Source organism: Durio zibethinus, chromosome 11 (genome assembly GCF_047325235.1).
Source record: "Durio zibethinus cultivar Kanyao isolate XHJ-2024 chromosome 11, ASM4732523v1, whole genome shotgun sequence".
NCBI lineage: Eukaryota > Viridiplantae > Streptophyta > Magnoliopsida > Malvales > Malvaceae > Durio > Durio zibethinus.
In genome coordinates this window covers 24,322,086-24,340,713 of record NC_143172.1, presented here as the reverse complement: position 1 = coordinate 24,340,713, position 18,628 = coordinate 24,322,086, and the positions used below count along the sequence as shown (strand labels likewise).

The window sequence follows — 18,628 nt, the reverse complement described above, 5'->3', positions numbered from 1 at the left end:
AGAATTTTGGATTTTAATTAATTTAATTTGATAATGAAATTAATTAAAATTTTAATCGAAAAGACTTAAATATCTTTTCCTTTCTTTTTATGAGCACCTAAATTTCATTGTGAGAAAATTTTGATAAAAATGTTTTTTTTAGTAATTGTTGTTATTTATTCATTCAGTTAGTTATCAAATATAAGTTTTTTTTTTTTTTTAATTTCAAAATAGTTCTACCAATTAGAATATCACATAATGTTATTTCTACTACATTTATTTTTATTAAAATAATTCATTTTTTATGTTGTGTAATAATATTTTATATTATATTTTTTTGATTAATGTATAGATTGATTACTTAAATATATATTTTTTTATAATTTAATATTTATAAAAAATAATTTTACTATTTGATATCTTAATTTTACTTTCGTCATATATTTTGCATCATTAATTAATAATATTACAAAAAATGATGATGTGATAAATATTTGACAACAAAATGCACCATGTCTTATGTTTTTATTTATTAATTTTTTGTTACCTAAAACATATTATTAATGAAGTTGATGTTTAAAATAAATGATATGATAGAATAAAAATTAAGATATTAAATTATAAAATTTTTCCAAGTATGACATTATGAAAAATGATATAATTTAGGGACCAAATTACATATTAACAGTATTTTTTTTTTTTTAATCTTTGCACTTATTTGTCATCGAATTTACTTAATTTCTAAAGAAGATGCATTAAATACTAAAAAAGTAATATTATGAGCATTTGGTTCCACAATTAATGCACCTATCTCGCCATCTTGGTGTGAGAGTTTAGCACAAATTTCATTTCCTCCCAAAAAAATAAAAAATAATAAAAAGTAGTCTTAGAAATCCTATTACTTTCACATATTTTCTTATCAAATTACTAAATTTATTATTTCACATAATAAAAATAATATTATTAAAATTTTTATTTTTACTTTTATTTGTTATTCTATAATGAAAAGCGGCATTTACTATATTTTTTTAACTATATATATTTTTATCAAATTACTTAATTTTTTATAATTTACCAAATAAAAAACTATTACAACTTATTTTTATATGTCTTAATCATAACTATATAATTTAAGTAAAATTATGAATGTATAAATGATATGTGTTCAAAGTTGTCCAAAAATAATTAGACACTGATAAAATTTATGTTGTCCTAATCATATTATCACTTACTATTATACGAGAGCATTTTACTTACAATAATTATAATTTAATTAAACAATCATAATTTAAAATTGTGAGGTGTCCATCAATATTTTATGTAAATCCTACACTTATAAATGGTAAACTTTTATATAATTTTCATCGTAATTGGATAATGATAATATTGTAATAAAAAAAATTATAAGTGATATGCTTTATATTATACTAGATTGTGACTTATGCGATACATAAAATAATTTTATATATTTCATATGTATATACATATAAATTAGTATTTTTTAATTAAATTCAAATTTTCAAAATTTATCATATAAAAAATTTTATATCTCACTAACTTATCATAAAAAATAATTTTTTTTTCTAAAGTAAGAAGAAAATGACATGTCTTCATTTTTTTCATTTTTATTTACAATAATATTTATACATTTAAAATTTATATCAAATAAAAATAAATTACATGTTTTTCTTAAAAGAATAAAAACATATATATTACCAAATAATGAATTAAATAATAAAAAATGGACATATTTTTATTTTTGTAACATTATTAAAATTACTTAGTTAAATATAAAAAAAATGTTATAAGATGCGTGGAAAAAAAAAGAAAAATAAATTTAAAAAATATTAATGTTTATAATAACAAACTTGCAATAGTAATAGAATATATCCTGAAAAAAAAAAGTGCAAACTAAAAACTAAATTGTAATAGCAATAGAATTTTAAAAAGCTACAAATAAAAAAATAAAAAAGGATATAACATATTACGTTTATAGTTTTTAATTTGTAGAATAACTCTTTTATGATATTTAAGATTGAATAAATAAGTTTCAAATTAATATTTTAAAAAAATTAAAAGAATATGATAAGTAATAAAAATTAAATCAAAATTTTGGCTTATTTTTTAAATATAAAATTGATAGTTAGAGTTGAGAGGGATATTGGTTTTAAAGGTCTAATATAAAAAAATTATTTGAATTTTTAATATTTTATGTAAATTTTTTAAAAGATAATTTAGTATGATACAAATTAAGATAAAAGAATAGTGAGTTTTTGAAATATTCAAATAAATCTAATTTTTATAGTTTTAAAACATTTTGAAAGATTTTCATAATTAAATAATTTATAAAATAAGGTTATCTAATAAAAAATTAAAATTATTCAGATAAAATTCATACTTTTTATTTTTTATTTTTAAAAAACATACCTCTAAATTAATTTGAATTACAATTATAAATATTTAAATAATTTTTATATTTAAATAAAATCAAGATTATCCAATTTGTAATTAAAAGAAGATATATTTTAAAAAACTATCTTATATGTCATCTAAATAAGTTGTCCATAGAAGCATTCATTTGACAAATTTTATCAATTGTTTATGTTGGTAGTTTAAAATATTGTGTATCTCATATTGAATAGAAAGATAATTTATATATGGTTTAAAAGAGATTACTTATGTTAATTAACTAATTAAGCTAAGTGTTAGAGTAGGCCAAGTCATTTGGACTTACTAGGAGTTTTCCTAATGAGTCAGATAATTTTAAAAGTCAAAAGATAGGCACTTTAGCACTTAAAAAACTCGAACTTGTTTGGTAAATAGATTTAATTTTTAAATCTTTTAATTTTTTATTTGTTTATTTCAAACTATTACCAATTCTGAATAAATATGTTTTGAACAGAAAAAACATGACTGTTTAAATAAAATTTATTTAAACAAGAAAATATAATTATACAAAATGTCATAACTTTTTAAATTAGCTTAATAGGTGACTATTCATTTGTTATAAATAAATATTTCTACTTGACTAATTTCACTACTTCCGATTTAGAGAGTTTTTTAGGTTTTGTTGTATCCTATAAGTATAATTGCCTTTAAGATAATATTTTTCACACCTTAAAGTCATATTTTTTTTATTATTTTTGTTTTCTTAAATTTTCTAATAATATATATTGTACTATAATAATATATATGATATGATTTACATTCATTCATAATTTCCTCAAATACTTTAAAAAAGTAAATAGTTTCCCTCAAATATGACATTTAAGAAAAAAAATTATTATAATTAATGTATTAATTTTTTAATTTGATGAAAATAATATCATTAAATATAATTTTTTAAAAATAATATTTTAACTGTCCTTAAATTGATGCATTGTCTTTCCTAATTATTTGAGAACATAAATCATCAGTAAACATGATTTTACCATATATTTGGTCTAATCAATATAACGAAAATTTTGAGTGATAATTCAATTTGAAATTCGTTATTTGAAACTCATGTCAAATTTTTAAATTTTAATTTTTAAGTTTGAACTTGACTATAGATAAAAATCGAATTATTCAAATTAATTTGATTAAACTCATTTATTGAATTAAAAAACTTAATTCTCATACTCGAGTTCAAAATCAATTATTTATATTTGAACTTAAGTTCGAATTAATAAATATAAAAATAAAATAATAATTTTGTAATTAAAATATATTTAAATATAAAAATTTAATTAAATTTATGAGTTATTCGAATCAATATTTAAGATACTCAAACTTAACTTACACAACAAATCAAACTACTTGACCTTAAAATCAGTTCAATAATAATTAAATTAAATTTAAATTTTATTTAAATTAAAATTAAATAATTTATGAGTATTGATATATCATTTAAAATCATAATTTTGATCCAAAACTTATTTGATGATGAGAAATCAAAATAATCCTTTTTTTTTTCCCCGAGAGAGACCATGATTTAATTCAATGACCGAAACATCAAAGTTAGTAAAAATCCAAAAAAAAAAAAGAAGGAAAAAAAATGCTGCATTATTTCTAATTGTATTAAAAAAAAAAAGAGTGCAATTAATTAGTTTTCACACGTGGCATGCTTCTATTGGAATATTTTCCATCTAAACTTCATTCCAGCGCAGCTTCAAGATCGTAATTTAAGATTTGATTAATTAAACGCGTCAGCTAGCCACGTCAGTTTCATACAAATTTCAAAGCGGGTCCCACACCAACAAATCTGTTGGACATTTGAATAGTATTGCGTTTAACTAAGTTGAAACACAGCAAATTCTTCGTGACACATGTCCCTTGTCGGACACGTGTAAATCATCCCTGAGTTTGACACTAGCCAAATCTCTTTTTGGCCTTTGTTTTTCCAAAAAGGACACGTGTCCTCTTAGTGGAGGAAGTATTCTTTGTTATTTTAATCTTAATTTTTTTTTATTTTAGTTGATTATTTATAATCAATTTAAATAAATGGTGAGATTACTTTTAACATGATTAAGGTTGATAATAGAATAAATATATGTTATTTTTAAAATATTTGTATCTATTTAATATTTATAATATTTAAATTTATTTAAATATTTATTTAAATTTAGTATCATTATTTAAATTCGAATATATTTAAATAAGTATTATTTATTTAAATATCAAATTTATTAAAATATTTATTTAAATTTATTATCTAAATATAAAATTAACAAGAATAAAATTTAAAATTCAAATTTACTTTAAATTAATAATAAATAAAAATTATTTATTAAAATTCAAAATCTTATATAAATATAAAATTTTACATATTTTACATATGTAATTGTAAATAGGTAGTGGATTTCGATAAAGATTCGAATATTTATTATTACTTGTTAAAATTTAAATGAATTTAAATATTAAATATCTAAAAAATTATTCATATTTTATCTAAATATGTTACGAATAATAAAATTTATATATAAATTTGTTAATTATTTATTTTTAATTATCAAAATCCGATGTAAATAGATAGGATAATAATGGATATTTGTTTATTTACTATTTGTTGCCATCACTAGATATAATTATAAATAGTGGTGTCAATAAAATTAAAATTGAATATTATAATAATAAAATTAAAATTAGTAATAAAAAAATATATTTAAATATAAATGCAACGATAATAATAAGAAGAGTATAACAGTTGATTTCCTCACCTAAAATAGTCTACTGTCCTGTAGACACATGAAAAATCTCTTATAATTTTTATTTTTACATTAAGACAGTCAATTACTCTACTAAACCATTAAACCGTAAGATGTTATTTAAATGTACTTGACAATGCAATGAACCCTTAAGAAAAAAGACTAAATTCCATCACACTGAAAGTGCAATGAAATTCAATGCAAATGCAATGAATCCAAATTCACTCTTAAGAGATAAAATGGAACCTAATGCATCTTTGAATCTTTCGGTGTAAAAGGTCTAATTATTGGATTAATTTAATCATACACTTAAATTGGGGGTTTTAAAAATTGATTAAATCTCTTAATCAGAAAGTAACTTTTTGATTAAAGTTAGATTAGATTAATTCGGGACGGTCGCGTGGGCGGTTTAACAGTCCAACATGTGTGCTTTTCTTAATATATGTATTAGGTTAAGTTAAGCTTATGATTTGGACATGTTGATAAAGTTAGGACTGTTGAAACAGTTTGGCCGAGAAAATTCTTAAGAATATACTTTATCATCACTTTTTTTCTTTTTTCTTTTTTTTTTCTGCATAAGTTAAAGCGACATCATTTGTGGAACAAGAAAGCAAATTGTTCCATTGAGGAATTTAATAAGGTAAATGAGTAGTGAGAATTAAGGTTTCAATTAGATTTGAAAATTTATATATTCATATTGTATTTATTTTGTATTAAATTTATGTAAAATATAAAAATTATTTTATTATAATTTATGTTGATGTATTAAATATATATTTTTATTAAATTCATATAATTTTTGTTATAATTATAAATCATATTATTTTTATATATTTTTTATATCATTATCATATCATCATATTATATTTAAAATTATCATATTTAAATTTAAGCATCTAAAAATTTAATTTAAAGATAATTACACATTTATTTTTACTAAAAATACTAAGTTTATGTTACTTTTTCCTACCAATAAAAATAAATAAATAAATAAATAAATAAATAAATATTAAATGCATGAAGAGATGCATATCGTAGTTAATTTCTAGAATGTTCGCGGCGTGTTTTTTTGATCAAGAGGAAGAAAAATATGAGATTTGGAAGTCAAATCTTGCCACTTACTTCCCACTTAAAGGAAAAGATGAACACCGCTTGAGACTTTTACGTCAGATATCACCAAATATAAAGAAAAAAAGAGAAACCAAATATTTGATTGACAAAAGTGTAAGTAAGAAAAAAAAAAGGTGATAAGGAAAAAAATTGGTACCGAAAGTAAATTGTAAAAAAAAAAATTTCATTGGTAAAAGTTAAAAGAGTTTAGTAAAAAGTTAAAAGAGACATGTGGAGCAATTGGTAAAGTGTAAAATTATCAATTTCAGTGAAATTTTGATAAATTTAAACATAAAAAAGAAAGATTTATATTTGTAAATTTTTTTCATCAAGCATCACGCAACTGGGTAGTTTCAAAGATTTAAAATTTAAAATAAAAAATTTATCTTCACACTTCCTAAATTTCTTCTTGGATTCCTCAAAAATTTACTTAATATCACTTCATTCATTGTCATTATCCAATATCCAACGCCAAAATCTAGCGCTCAACAAACATCCATTACAATAAATAGATTCCAAAAAAAAAAAAAAATTCTAAATCCACTACTGCACTGCACTCAAGTCAACTTAGGTATAAAGGCTTCAGTTATGTAATATGGAATTATGGAATATATTGCATTTATGAATTAGCTTATCTAGAATCAAGCAAGAGGAATTAGGTTCGCAAGTCCTGGCTGAAAAGTAGTCATGAATATCTACTACGAGGATGGAAAGTAGCCCAATTGAACTAGAGTTGAGCTAGATTCTTGTGTCACGTATTGCAAGTGTATTCTAAGTCTCAAATAGAATGTGTATTAAAGTGAGCTTCAATTTAAATAAAAACATGACCACTTCGTCTAATGAATTAGTTTTTTGGATTGAGATCCAAGTCCATAACAAATGATATTGGATCACTTAGAATACTGCCGTGTGGGTTTGGAGCACTACGATGACTAATAATATCATAATCACTCTGAAAAGAACTGTCGCATTGGTGTATGATGGTGTTGGATTTCACACGATGGATTGAATGTTGGGCATCGGTAAAAAGTATAAAATATTAAAATTTATATATTTATATTATATGTTATATAAAAATTATATATTATAATTTATATTGATATAAAAATATAAAATATATTTTTTAATTTTATTAAAATTTTAAATTATATTATTTTTATATTTTATATTTATATCGTATTTTAAATTATTAATTTGAATTAAAAGAACTGTTGTATGATGTATGATGTATGTTAAAGTTATATATTATTTTGGAGGCCCGCGACACCTGTTGTAGATTCTGTCCATCAATCAAGCTTAAGTTGTGCTTGGGTTGGAACTCCAAACACTGTTGGTTGCAGCCGATGAACTAAAAAATCCAGCAGCCTGACCATGTTTGCTTCCTAGCTATATGATTTGCACATGGCGTAGGATTTCTCCTTCAAGATTCCACTTGATCAATCTGAACAAATGAACAATAATATAGATTTCATATGTAATGCCGAGCTTTATCCGTACGACTTCAGGTTTTTCTCATATATTGTTTTGTTGGATTAGCCAATCTACTCACAAGCTTAATAGTATTTTTAATTTTTAATTTGCTTTGAGACAAGGCTGTAAACACTACCCATATGTTGCTTATATTTTGCATTTCAGAATTGGAAACTGAACTGCGTCTGAAATTGTGATAGACATTTGATTGGCAGCCTCATTTTGGATATGATCAGCTTTGGGCCTTGCTATTTTGGGTCTAGCAAATCTGGAAAGTCAAGCTTATACAACGTTTTTAGATGAAATTTGTAAATTTTTTTTATTAAAATCAATAAAATAAAAATTAAATTAAAAATTTAAATTGATAGATTAAAAGATCTTATTACATAATTTAATTATGTAAAATTTAAAAATTTTAGCTAAAATAATAAAAAAAATGAATTTTACTATTTTATTTAGATAAATTAATATATTTTTATTGTACCTAAATAAAGCCTTAATTTTTACTTTGCACCAAACTTGCTCAAAGGTTAGCTATTTGTCTAAGTTCAAAGATCTGTCTAAATTTTGAAAAAGATTAGATAAAAAATTAAAACTCTTTAAATATGTATAGAGAAAATTTTTAAGTTCGTATAAATTTTGGGCCCACCTTTAGACATAACAATTAAAGTCCGAATCCAACCCGAAAAATATAAATATAATTAAATTATTATAATTATATAAATATATATGTAAAATTTTATTTTAATATTTTATTTTTTAAAATATTTTTTTTTTATTTTATAAATTGGGCTTAATAAGTGGATTTGGGTTTTATTTTGTTTAACATGATTCGGGCTTAGAGAAATTTTAGTCTTAAAATATTGGGTTGGATTAAATTAAGACAAGTATATAAATTATTAATATTAAGTATGGATCCGACTTGAACCTAATTTGATTCAACTTATGATCACTTCTACTTTATATTTAAATAAATTTTTAAACTTTAATTTGTATCTAAATAAGCTTTCAACATTTAATTTATAGCTAAATAAGCTTTTAATATAAATAAATCTTTTAGTTGAAATAAAAACTTAGATAGAAATAAAATAATAAGAGCTTATTTAAGTATAATAAAAGTTTAAGAGTTTATTTAAATAAAGTAGTAAAATTTAAGGATTCTTTTTAGTATTTTAACAAAAAATTTTTAATAAATGTTGAGATATTTTTACTAAAAATTTTGATAAATTTTTACTATTTTATTAAATTTTTTTGTTAAACTCTATCATTTTATCAATTTAAATTTTAAATTAAATTTTTTATTAAATTATTAAAACAAAAAATTTTACAAATTTCACCTAAAAAAACTTCGTCTAAATCCTATCTTATACATGGTATAATATAGCTGATCCAAGACCAACTATTTGCAGCTTCATTTTTTTTTTTTAATAAAAACATGTATAAACATTAGCAACTTTCTATGACTAAATGCATAATAATCCTACTTTTTTTTTTCTTCTTTCCAAAAACCAAATGTAAACATAAACTCGATTTCAACCATTTTTGCCACAACGATCGTACAATCCGCCACTAAATTACATGAGTTTGACTAGCTTTTATTCAAAGATATTATCATAAAGCAGAGAAAATTGTAAAGTGGCTCTTAATATGGGCCAAAGGTGCTATTATTTTATGTATTTTTAAACTTTTATTCAACCATTTGGGTTGTTTCACGGATCAAAGCTTTTGCTCTTCTTTGTTCATAAGTCAACCTTTTCACGGGTGGCTATAAAAAGTGCTTTGCAACATTGTCTATATTTTTAACCAAAATTTTGTCTAGCCAAAGCATGCAATTGCAAGCACTATTAAATTAGCTATGGTTTTTTTTTTCCAAGAAAGAGCAAGTAAAATTCATGTACAGGACGTCAAGTTGCTCCAAGGGTGCTTTTTGATGACTTTTCGATGAAAAGTTATCTTTCTGGATTGACCAAGAAAAGCGGGCACAAATTTAGTTACATATCATCTATCAAAAGAACCAGTAATACTAAGGAGTAAAAACTTATGAACAGCTATGGTTACTTATTGTCTGAAGATTTTCTGTATTGATTTGAAATATGATCATAGCATTAGATTATTCGAGAAAGATTTAATGCACTAGTGATTGTTCCCCTTAGATAACTGATTAAGGCCAAATGATATGACCTTGAATCTCATCTAATACAAGTTCTTCCACCTGTTGGAACCTAAAGCAGCATATGCCATATTGCTACCATAATTAGTGGTTGTAGTCTTTTCTGCCTCCATTTTCTAATCCAGGTTGCGATTTCAATCAAGCCAACCGTTCTAGCTTTTAGGGGATTTCTTGCTTTTTTCATGATACTAACATTTCATGCCTATGCCGGTTCAATTCATTGAACATCGTTAAATACTAATGATAATTCCCGCCATATACCTTAGGCTTTAAATAAATTAAGACCTCAGGTGCTTCCATACCATCATATATCATTCTTTGATCACCTTCCACTTGCACAATGTGCTCCATCTTTACTCACCTTGTGGCTTGAATATAATTTTCATGATATCCCCCTCCACTTAGCCTCAGTGTGTACAGTATGTCTTTTTCTTTTCTATGGTTCATATTTACAGGGTGATAAAAGAAAAGGAGTGAAAGCTCTGCTGAAATTGGATACGCGTTAAGCCCCCACAATTTTTTTCCGTTCTTCTTGTCAACTTTTTGACTTTGGAATTGTGGTTGTCCCCCTCCACCAACATCATAACTGTCTATAAAAGTCTAAGATATAAATGTGTATATTGTGTGGTAGCTTTATAAATATACATTTGTCTACAAGAAAGACTGCTATAGCAAGTCAGCAATGGAAAGCACTCTCTTTCGCCTACTTCTTGTTTTATTGGGATTATCTCACATTATATGCTTGAATGCTGTCCCAGTTACAAGTAAATATTCTGTAAACCATAACCTCTATCTCTTGCCTTTCTTATTCTTATTCTTCTGCATGCCACAACATGTTCATTTTTTGCTTGCAGGAATCGGAAGCCTAATGCGTGGACCTCAAGTTCATCCAGTTCCAGAGAATACTCACCTGGTACTTTATTAACAAAGCAGTTGAAACTTGGAATACATCTTTCTTCTTATGCTAAAAGAATGAAACTCCTGATTCTACTTAATGACATATTTCTTTTTCACAGATAACTGCAGAGAAAAGTTCAGAGGCTCAAATCATTAAGGGGAGGGTGTTTGTGGAGCTGAACGATTATCCAGGGTCAGGAGCTAATAACCGCCACACTCCAAGTCCAAGGCCACAATTTAGCAGATGCGCCGATTGTTAGTTTCTTTAAATAGCTGGTGTATGGTTCTTCAAAGCATAGTAAAAGCTGGAATCATGATTTTGATCTATAGCCTCTCAATTTGTTTAGCTTCTTAAATTTGTTTTTCTTGTCTCTTTTTTCTGTGAGTGGAATTGATAAATTAAGTGAGATTTGTGAAGTTAATTTGTATTGAGAGAGAAATTCTGAGTAGCTGTAATGGTACTGAAGAGAAAGAGAAGGAGAGCGAGGACTGAGAACTAATTGTAGCAGATTCTAGTAATATGAATGTTAGATATTTTAAGTCAATTGTTAATCTCCTTATCTAGTTTTATGAGATGGATTATCAACTGCAAGTCGCCAATAAGTCTGACTGCACAAGACGACGATTGTTTCATTTTGGTGCTTCAAAATCTGTCTCATATATCTCTGTAGTCCATCCACCGGCTGCACCTTTATTGTATGTTCCTGCATAAGAAGTGGAAGCTGTTGTGGTTTCAAAAAAAAGAAATCCAAGATGGATGGCTTTGATTGTTCAATGGTTGTCTTTCCATTTAGGAACTGTTCAATTCTCCAGAAGAAGGGGAAGCCTTTTCCTTTGTGTTGCTTGGAGAACAACTGAGTTCTGGCAGCTTGCATTAGACTTCAGCAGTCCACATTCTCAGTGCCAGATTTCCTGATTTTGATGTATGTTTGAGTTCCTGCTTGTCTCTTGTAGTGAGAAATTTAAACTTGACTTGCTCCCTTTCAGCTTCAGCATCTCTTAGTTTTCATGCTCTGATAAGTAAATATGTTCTCACAGCATATTGATCACATTTCAAACGCAGAGCTTAACTCGGTTCATGCAGGTTATAGCCACCCTGAGAGCTGGCATTCAACAAGTTTAGGGTTCAAATCTTAGCACCTGCAACCACTTACCTTATTCCCAGTGGCCTCAAAAAAATTGATCACATTTCAAAATCAGTAGGAAAATTTGCAGTACAGGAGAGATGTATCTTAGTTGGATGATGGAACCAAGGGTAACTCAACATCCTCTGTCTTGCAGTATTTACTCTAAAGTGAAAAAGGCACATAATGCATACGTGATAGGTTACATGATAAACAATTCAATTGGAGCAAATGGTGCTGGCCAACCCAAATTTCTGCAAACTTTAAAGTGCTTGTCCTTGCAAGTTGCTTGACACTTGTTTGGGTAAAAAAAGAGCACATCCGAGTAAAATACTAAAAATTTATACTTTTTTGCAGAATGGTATTAGGCAACCATGATCTTACAAAGTTCATTAGAAAGCAACCTGGTAGGCGAATCACTCATAAAGCCCTTGTAAATATCTCAAGGCAGTTGTTACATGTGCTTTGTGTTTTTAGTGGAGAAAGTGGAGTGTGATGTGTTAAGCATTCGATTTATTAATTACCACCTCTTTTTCCATTCTGCTTGGTCCATTTTGTGTGTCCCTTAGAGATGGCCAATATCATATTATTTTGCGTTGCATTTTTTTACAAAGAATGTTGCAGAATGTTCCATTCTCCTTATCTAGCTTTGTAGCATTTTTGTAAGTGTTGAGATTTGAATCCCATACGTGCTGGATGCCATCTCTTAATAGTAGTTTCATGAACCAACTATGCTAAGCTTTGGTTCGTTTTACATGGCATTTTGTGGGAACGTAAGTACTGCTTGAAATGGATGGCAAGATATATTCAATACACTCAAACATTATATCAGAATGTTATACAAATGTATATATGACTACAATGAAAACTAGCATTATGGATTCGTTGACATAAACCAACCAAGTCAAAAGTATAATAAGCCACCAAAAGATCAACTTCATGCAGATAAAAATAAATGGTAGCAGCAACTGGGAAGAAATTTTGGGAGGCATTAAGAAATTATGTTGATACCTGTATTTGCTCAGGCTCAAAGCTTGAGCCTGCTGAATCCTTGGTATAAAATCTGGACCAGCCCCTTAGAATTATCTATACGATTTGGCAATTGAAGGAAAAATGATTTTCTCTGCCACAAAGCTGTTGCTGCGGATTAGGACACTACTTGGCCATTTAACATGGTGTCCTTTGGTACTTTGGCTCAGGATGCTGCTGCCGGGGGGTCTCGAGCTTCTAACCTCATATAATATTGTTTTTAGCCACTGAATTATTTTTGGAATGTTCTTATTTCCTTAAGGGATCAATTTAATGCCAGTCTATGAAGCTTAACTCTTTAACAGAGGTGATTTGATTAATTTGCATTAGCCGGTATGGAATTTCAGAACAAATCAACCAGCAGGACAAGCATTTTTTAGTACAAAAATAATGCAATATTTATGCATTGCTTAGTTCAATTATATTTGATGAATATAAAGCTCACTAACATCAAAGGAGTAAATACTGCTTTAATGCTGCTAATCTCCAAACAGCATCAGTTTTTCTTTTCACAGGTTTACCTTCTGATGATTCAAACTAGTGTCGTAAATCATTATTTGGTTGTTGGAGATATCCTCAAGCTATCAGGCATTGTATATCATGTTAACCTGCTCTAGAAGTGACAGCTTTGACAGTGTAGAATTATATAGAGCTAATGTCCTCTACTTAATGAAAAATGTCTAATGTGGAGCATGAACTAAGATCCTATTTAATAAAATACTTAAATTTTCAGTCCGTATATTCATCTATCCTGTGACTTAACAATGTTGACAGAAATTAATGATATGACTATCAGCTAATAAATATGGGATACATGTATGAATATTACACACGTGAATGATACGTGACTACCACATTACACTAAAATATTTTCATGTGTCATATATTTTTAAAAAATAAAAATGAAAAATTTTGAAAAATTTAAATTTAAAAAATAAAAAATAAAAAATGAGATTTTTTTTAAAGAATTAAGATTTTTAAAAAATCAAAATTAAAAAATACAGATAGCACATTAGACATTTTTAATACTATAAGAGCCCAAGAGACATATCACAATTATATATATACACTACACGCAACTAAAACGTTTCAACTGATGTACCCATTGTAATGAACTGCATTTAGTTGCCTGCTACCAAACAAGCACCATACAATTTTTAATACAATAGTTGCATGGCATGAACCTCGTTATAGTCTTATGTGATTACATGCTTCATAGAATGAGATCTTTTGATTTTCGGAATGGAATTCTGGTGGTTTCCACTATCTTAGTGTAGGTAGCAGGATATAATAATTTGTCCTGCAGATCCCAAAGAGCCAAGCTTCCGTACACGTGTATGCAACAATGCATAAGCTATTGTTCAGTTCACAAGACATAAACTTAGCACCCTTTTGAAAGCTTCAAGTAAAGAAATAAGTACTCCCATAAGCAGAAAACAAAAGGCCATACAGGAGCAAAGCTCTAGTATATATAATATCTGCAATATACCAGGAATATCTTTTGTATGATTTGCTCAAATAAGATTAACCCAAAGGTTTTTTTTTTTTTAACAATTTCCAAGTGAATAAAGGAATTGATAGCTATTACTCTTAAGCATGATTATAGGAATCAACTAGACATATCAAATGGGGTGTAGGGTCAGTATGGTCGGCTAAAAAATTAGTTTATGTGTTAATGGATCGTATTAATTTAGCATTATTATTTAACATATCATGTTAACATAGTTTATGAAAATTGAAAGTATGCTTTAACCCGATACTGTTTTTTATATCATACCAGGCCAAACATAGCCCATTAATAATTGCTTAGATTTTTATCCTTTTTTTGAGAACTTTTTTTTTATTTGTTTTCTCAACTGTCATTAAAAACTAACCAATGAAATTAATACGTTAAGTACATAATTCATATAGTTCAACAAAATTTCAATATTTATCAGTAAAAATTAAAAAAATTATCAAAATAATATATAGAAATTAGAAAATATTAATATTAAATATCTAAATAAAAAAATGGATATCACATTATTATTTTATTTTTCATTTCATCATATGATAATTCATTTATATCATGTATTTGTCTTATTCTCAATTTTTTATAATGAATCTTTAAGTAATATATATTTCATAATTTTTTTTTAGAAAATGATAAATCAAAATAAAAAAATGTTATAATTTTATCTATCAATAGTTTAAATATTTTATAAATAGATTTATTGATACAATTTAATTTTTATAAACTATTAATATAAAGTATCAAAAAAATAAAAAAATATTTAATATATGATAAGAATAACATGAAATATAACTAAAAATTAATAAATTAAATTTATTTATAATATTTATGAGTTGATACAATACGACATATTATTGAGTGTTATGTCTTTTCAATTTATGTGTCACGTGTTATCATAACTTTGATGAATCCGATTCAATGAATCCAAAATCTCTAATCTAACGTGACTTATATACAACATAAAAATATAAATTTTACTTGACACAATTTATAATTATAATAATAAATTATATCAAATATAATTTATATTGCATTGAATCGAATCGTCCCATATCATAATTTACTCAACCCATTTGACACTTTCTAGTACCATACTGAACTAAGCTGTAGATCTTCACTTTTTTTTTTGGTCCCGTGACATTGCGTGTGTGGCAAGTAAATTGATATATCCAAAAAAATATGAAAAGGTGAATATGTGAAAACAACTTTTTATTTGTGTAGTTATCACTTGCGAATTAACCAAATTTGTTCTGTGCCAGAAGAGTGGGATTGGTATTCCAGCTGATCAGGTGGGATCATATACGCATCAAGGCCATCAATGACTCTTACTTGAACAGCTCCTAACGGGAACATCAATATGCTAGACCAAATGATATCCCCATTATGATTCCCCAAACTTTGTTAATTGCCACTCACTTTCACTCGAAGAGCAAAAACTAAAAAGTTGTGAATCTAAAAATATTAGGAGGCCCGTGGAAAGTTGAATCTGTTTGGCTATTACCAAATTGAAGAGTAAGTTTAGCCTTAAAGCCCGGAAAAGAAGCAAGATATGATACTTCTATTTCATTATGGTTTTCATCTTGTGCTTTTGAGACATTATTGCTTTATTTTTACCTCATCAGATGCATTTTTCATCTTTTTCCCGAGCCAAAAGTTAAAAGCAGTGGGTGAGAAGTGTTGGTTTCTTGTCTGGCTTTATTTCCTGGATCTATGCAATACTTTTGTGCATGATTACTGGACTTGACTAAAACCTTCTTCTCCAAAATAAGGAACCTGTTGGGTAGAAAGCTGTTGTGAGAGCGAGTAGGAAGGCAATTCAATTGTGAGAATAATAGCTAATGACATTTTTGACATTTTATAGCCTGAAGGCCTGAATTGATCCTGGAATATGAATGTCAGAATTCCGATGCAAAAATAAAATGAAAAAAGGCCTGAATTTCTGATTAGGGGGAGAAAGAGTTGAAGAAAGAGAGATTTCAATGGGAAGTACTTAGGGGAGGGAAATTGCTCAATACCAGTTACGCTTTAAAAAGGATTGTTTAGACTGAACAGATGAAAATTAACAAACAATTAAAATACTTATTACATTATGCCACTCATCAAAGTTGTTAAGGAAAACTGCTTCTCGTACGAACATTTATAGTGAGGGCATGATATATTTTATTCATTATGTGGAGAGGGAGCAATGGCAGATTTTGGAGCAGGAGCAGGAGCAGGAGCATCAACACCTAGATATCCAAATTTCTTGATAAGCTCATTAGCAACGAGCTCATTGGCACTATCTGATGGGTGGTACTCATCCCAAAAGACATACTTGCTTCTATCTTGACACAATGTTGATGCTGGTATGCATGTGAGAGCAGGTCGAATATTTCCGAATGAACAACATGGCGAGTCAGAGTTAGTAAATCCTGCAAAGATCAAAGCCGGAATCAGTCATGATATGCGGATGAAGTCCTGGAAAAAAAAAGATGAATGATAATGTTACTATATCACCTACATTACCCTGATGACCTATATGAAGCTTCTTCTTTCTTTTTAATCATTCAAGATCATAAAAATTAATATGCCTGTTTAACAAGTCTTCCTCCTTTTATTCCTCTTAACCTTTGTCTTTGCCATGAAGGCAAACGTGCTAGATTTTGGGACATGGACTCACCATATTTGTATGGATTGCGAATCACATCATCTATAATATCATAAGCATCTCCAAATTTGAAGCTAGCACCGGGAAGTTTACTGTCCATTTCTACTAATAACTTGCTTGAAGCTTTATTGAAGCTAAGAGCCAGCTTGTTTGATCTTTCCTGGCACTGTCCAGATGTACTTAGGACCCTTTGCAGAGGTATGCAACCCATTGGTCCTAGACCAAACACCATTAACTTCCGTGCTCCTAAGTTATGTAATACCTTTAAAAAACACACATGCACAGATTGAATTAGCATTGCAGTTGTAGATAAAAGTAAGAAAGCAATCCCTGATCATAATCAGCTTACCAAGAGTTGTTTTTGAAGTGTTTCCATTAAGTATTCAATAAAAGTTTGATCATTGTACGTCCATGAGTCAGTATAAGCTGGCATTAAGTAATTGTTAATGAAGTCATTACTCCCTAAAGCAACCACAAAGGGGGCGTCATTAAAGAACTTCTTCGCTGCTCGTTTGCCAATTTTGTTCTTAATCATTTCAGTTGTCCCCTGAAACAGCTCAATTTGCTTCCAAAGAGAGAGCCTCTGAATCTGCAACAGGTTTTAAATATCGTTTAAGAGCTGGTGAGGCATCCGTTTTTTCTGGGAACAAATGCAATAATCTTTAAGGTTATGCAACTTACAAAATAACCTCCTGTTTCATTCAAAATTCCACCTCCTCCAGAGGCATAATTTACCCCATTTTCCAATATCACATCCTCTGTCACAGATGGATCCAAGAAAGCTGGTGGCCTTGGGAGACCAGTGTTGTCACCTGATATAGAACAACAGAAGTAATATCAAAGTGGTCAGAATTCTCAAAGAAAAACCAGTACTACCATTTATATTTTATGAGCTTAAACTTTTGAATTTAACTACTAGTAGTTAATCAAAGACCTATTATATCAGCAACAGTTCGGCCATTGGTGAACCTTCCATTAGGCAGACCATTGCCAAAATCAATACCATAATAAGGCAAGCTGGCCTGAGCCAGGCTCCTAGAAAGGTACTTGTTGTTACCAACATCAGACAAGGAATCCCCGAAAATAAACTGCACAACCTTGCCATGACAACCCTGAATGGCAATTCCCACAATACTCACAAGTAGTAAAGTTAATACCACATTAAACTTCATTTTTGACAGACAGGGGCGTGTAGATGCAGTGTCTTCCAGGACCTTTAGAAAAAGTTATGTTTGGACAATTGGCACTATAAAGTTTGGGTTTTAAACCCACGGAATTTCCCTTTCAAAAGGAACCTACAAACCTGGGAAAGCTGGAAGCAGCAAGAAAACTTAGAATGTTTAATTGGAGGGAATGGTTTCATTGTCTGATGAACCAACTTTATTGGCGGGTTTCACACCTAACTATAACTACCCTTTATCGTGTCCGATCAAATATTTTGAACAAGAACAGAAAACACTGGAGACAGTGGCTTGGTGCAACATTTTTCTTGCAAAAAAGAGC

At 27.7% G+C, this 18,628-nt stretch overlaps 2 protein-coding genes across 2 annotated transcripts; one reads left to right on the top strand and one right to left on the bottom strand.

The window, feature by feature from the left end:
- Window positions 1–10,520: 10,520 nt before the first annotated feature.
- Window positions 10,521–11,357, top strand: LOC111290920 (uncharacterized). The gene is made up of 3 exons (XM_022882436.2): window positions 10,521–10,679; window positions 10,770–10,828; window positions 10,932–11,357. The coding sequence occupies exons 1-3, from the start codon at window positions 10,598–10,600 to the stop codon at window positions 11,070–11,072; spliced, it is 282 nt and encodes a 93-aa protein (XP_022738171.1). The 5' UTR covers window positions 10,521–10,597; the 3' UTR covers window positions 11,073–11,357.
- A 5,113-nt stretch (window positions 11,358–16,470) lies between these two features.
- LOC111290284 (GDSL esterase/lipase At1g74460-like) lies at window positions 16,471–18,628 on the bottom strand. Its single transcript, XM_022881594.2, has 5 exons — window positions 18,060–18,628; window positions 17,807–17,937; window positions 17,475–17,714; window positions 17,138–17,387; window positions 16,471–16,889 (listed from the first exon to the last, which is right to left on the bottom strand). The coding sequence occupies exons 1-5, from the start codon at window positions 18,295–18,297 to the stop codon at window positions 16,639–16,641; spliced, it is 1,110 nt and encodes a 369-aa protein (XP_022737329.2). The 5' UTR covers window positions 18,298–18,628; the 3' UTR covers window positions 16,471–16,638.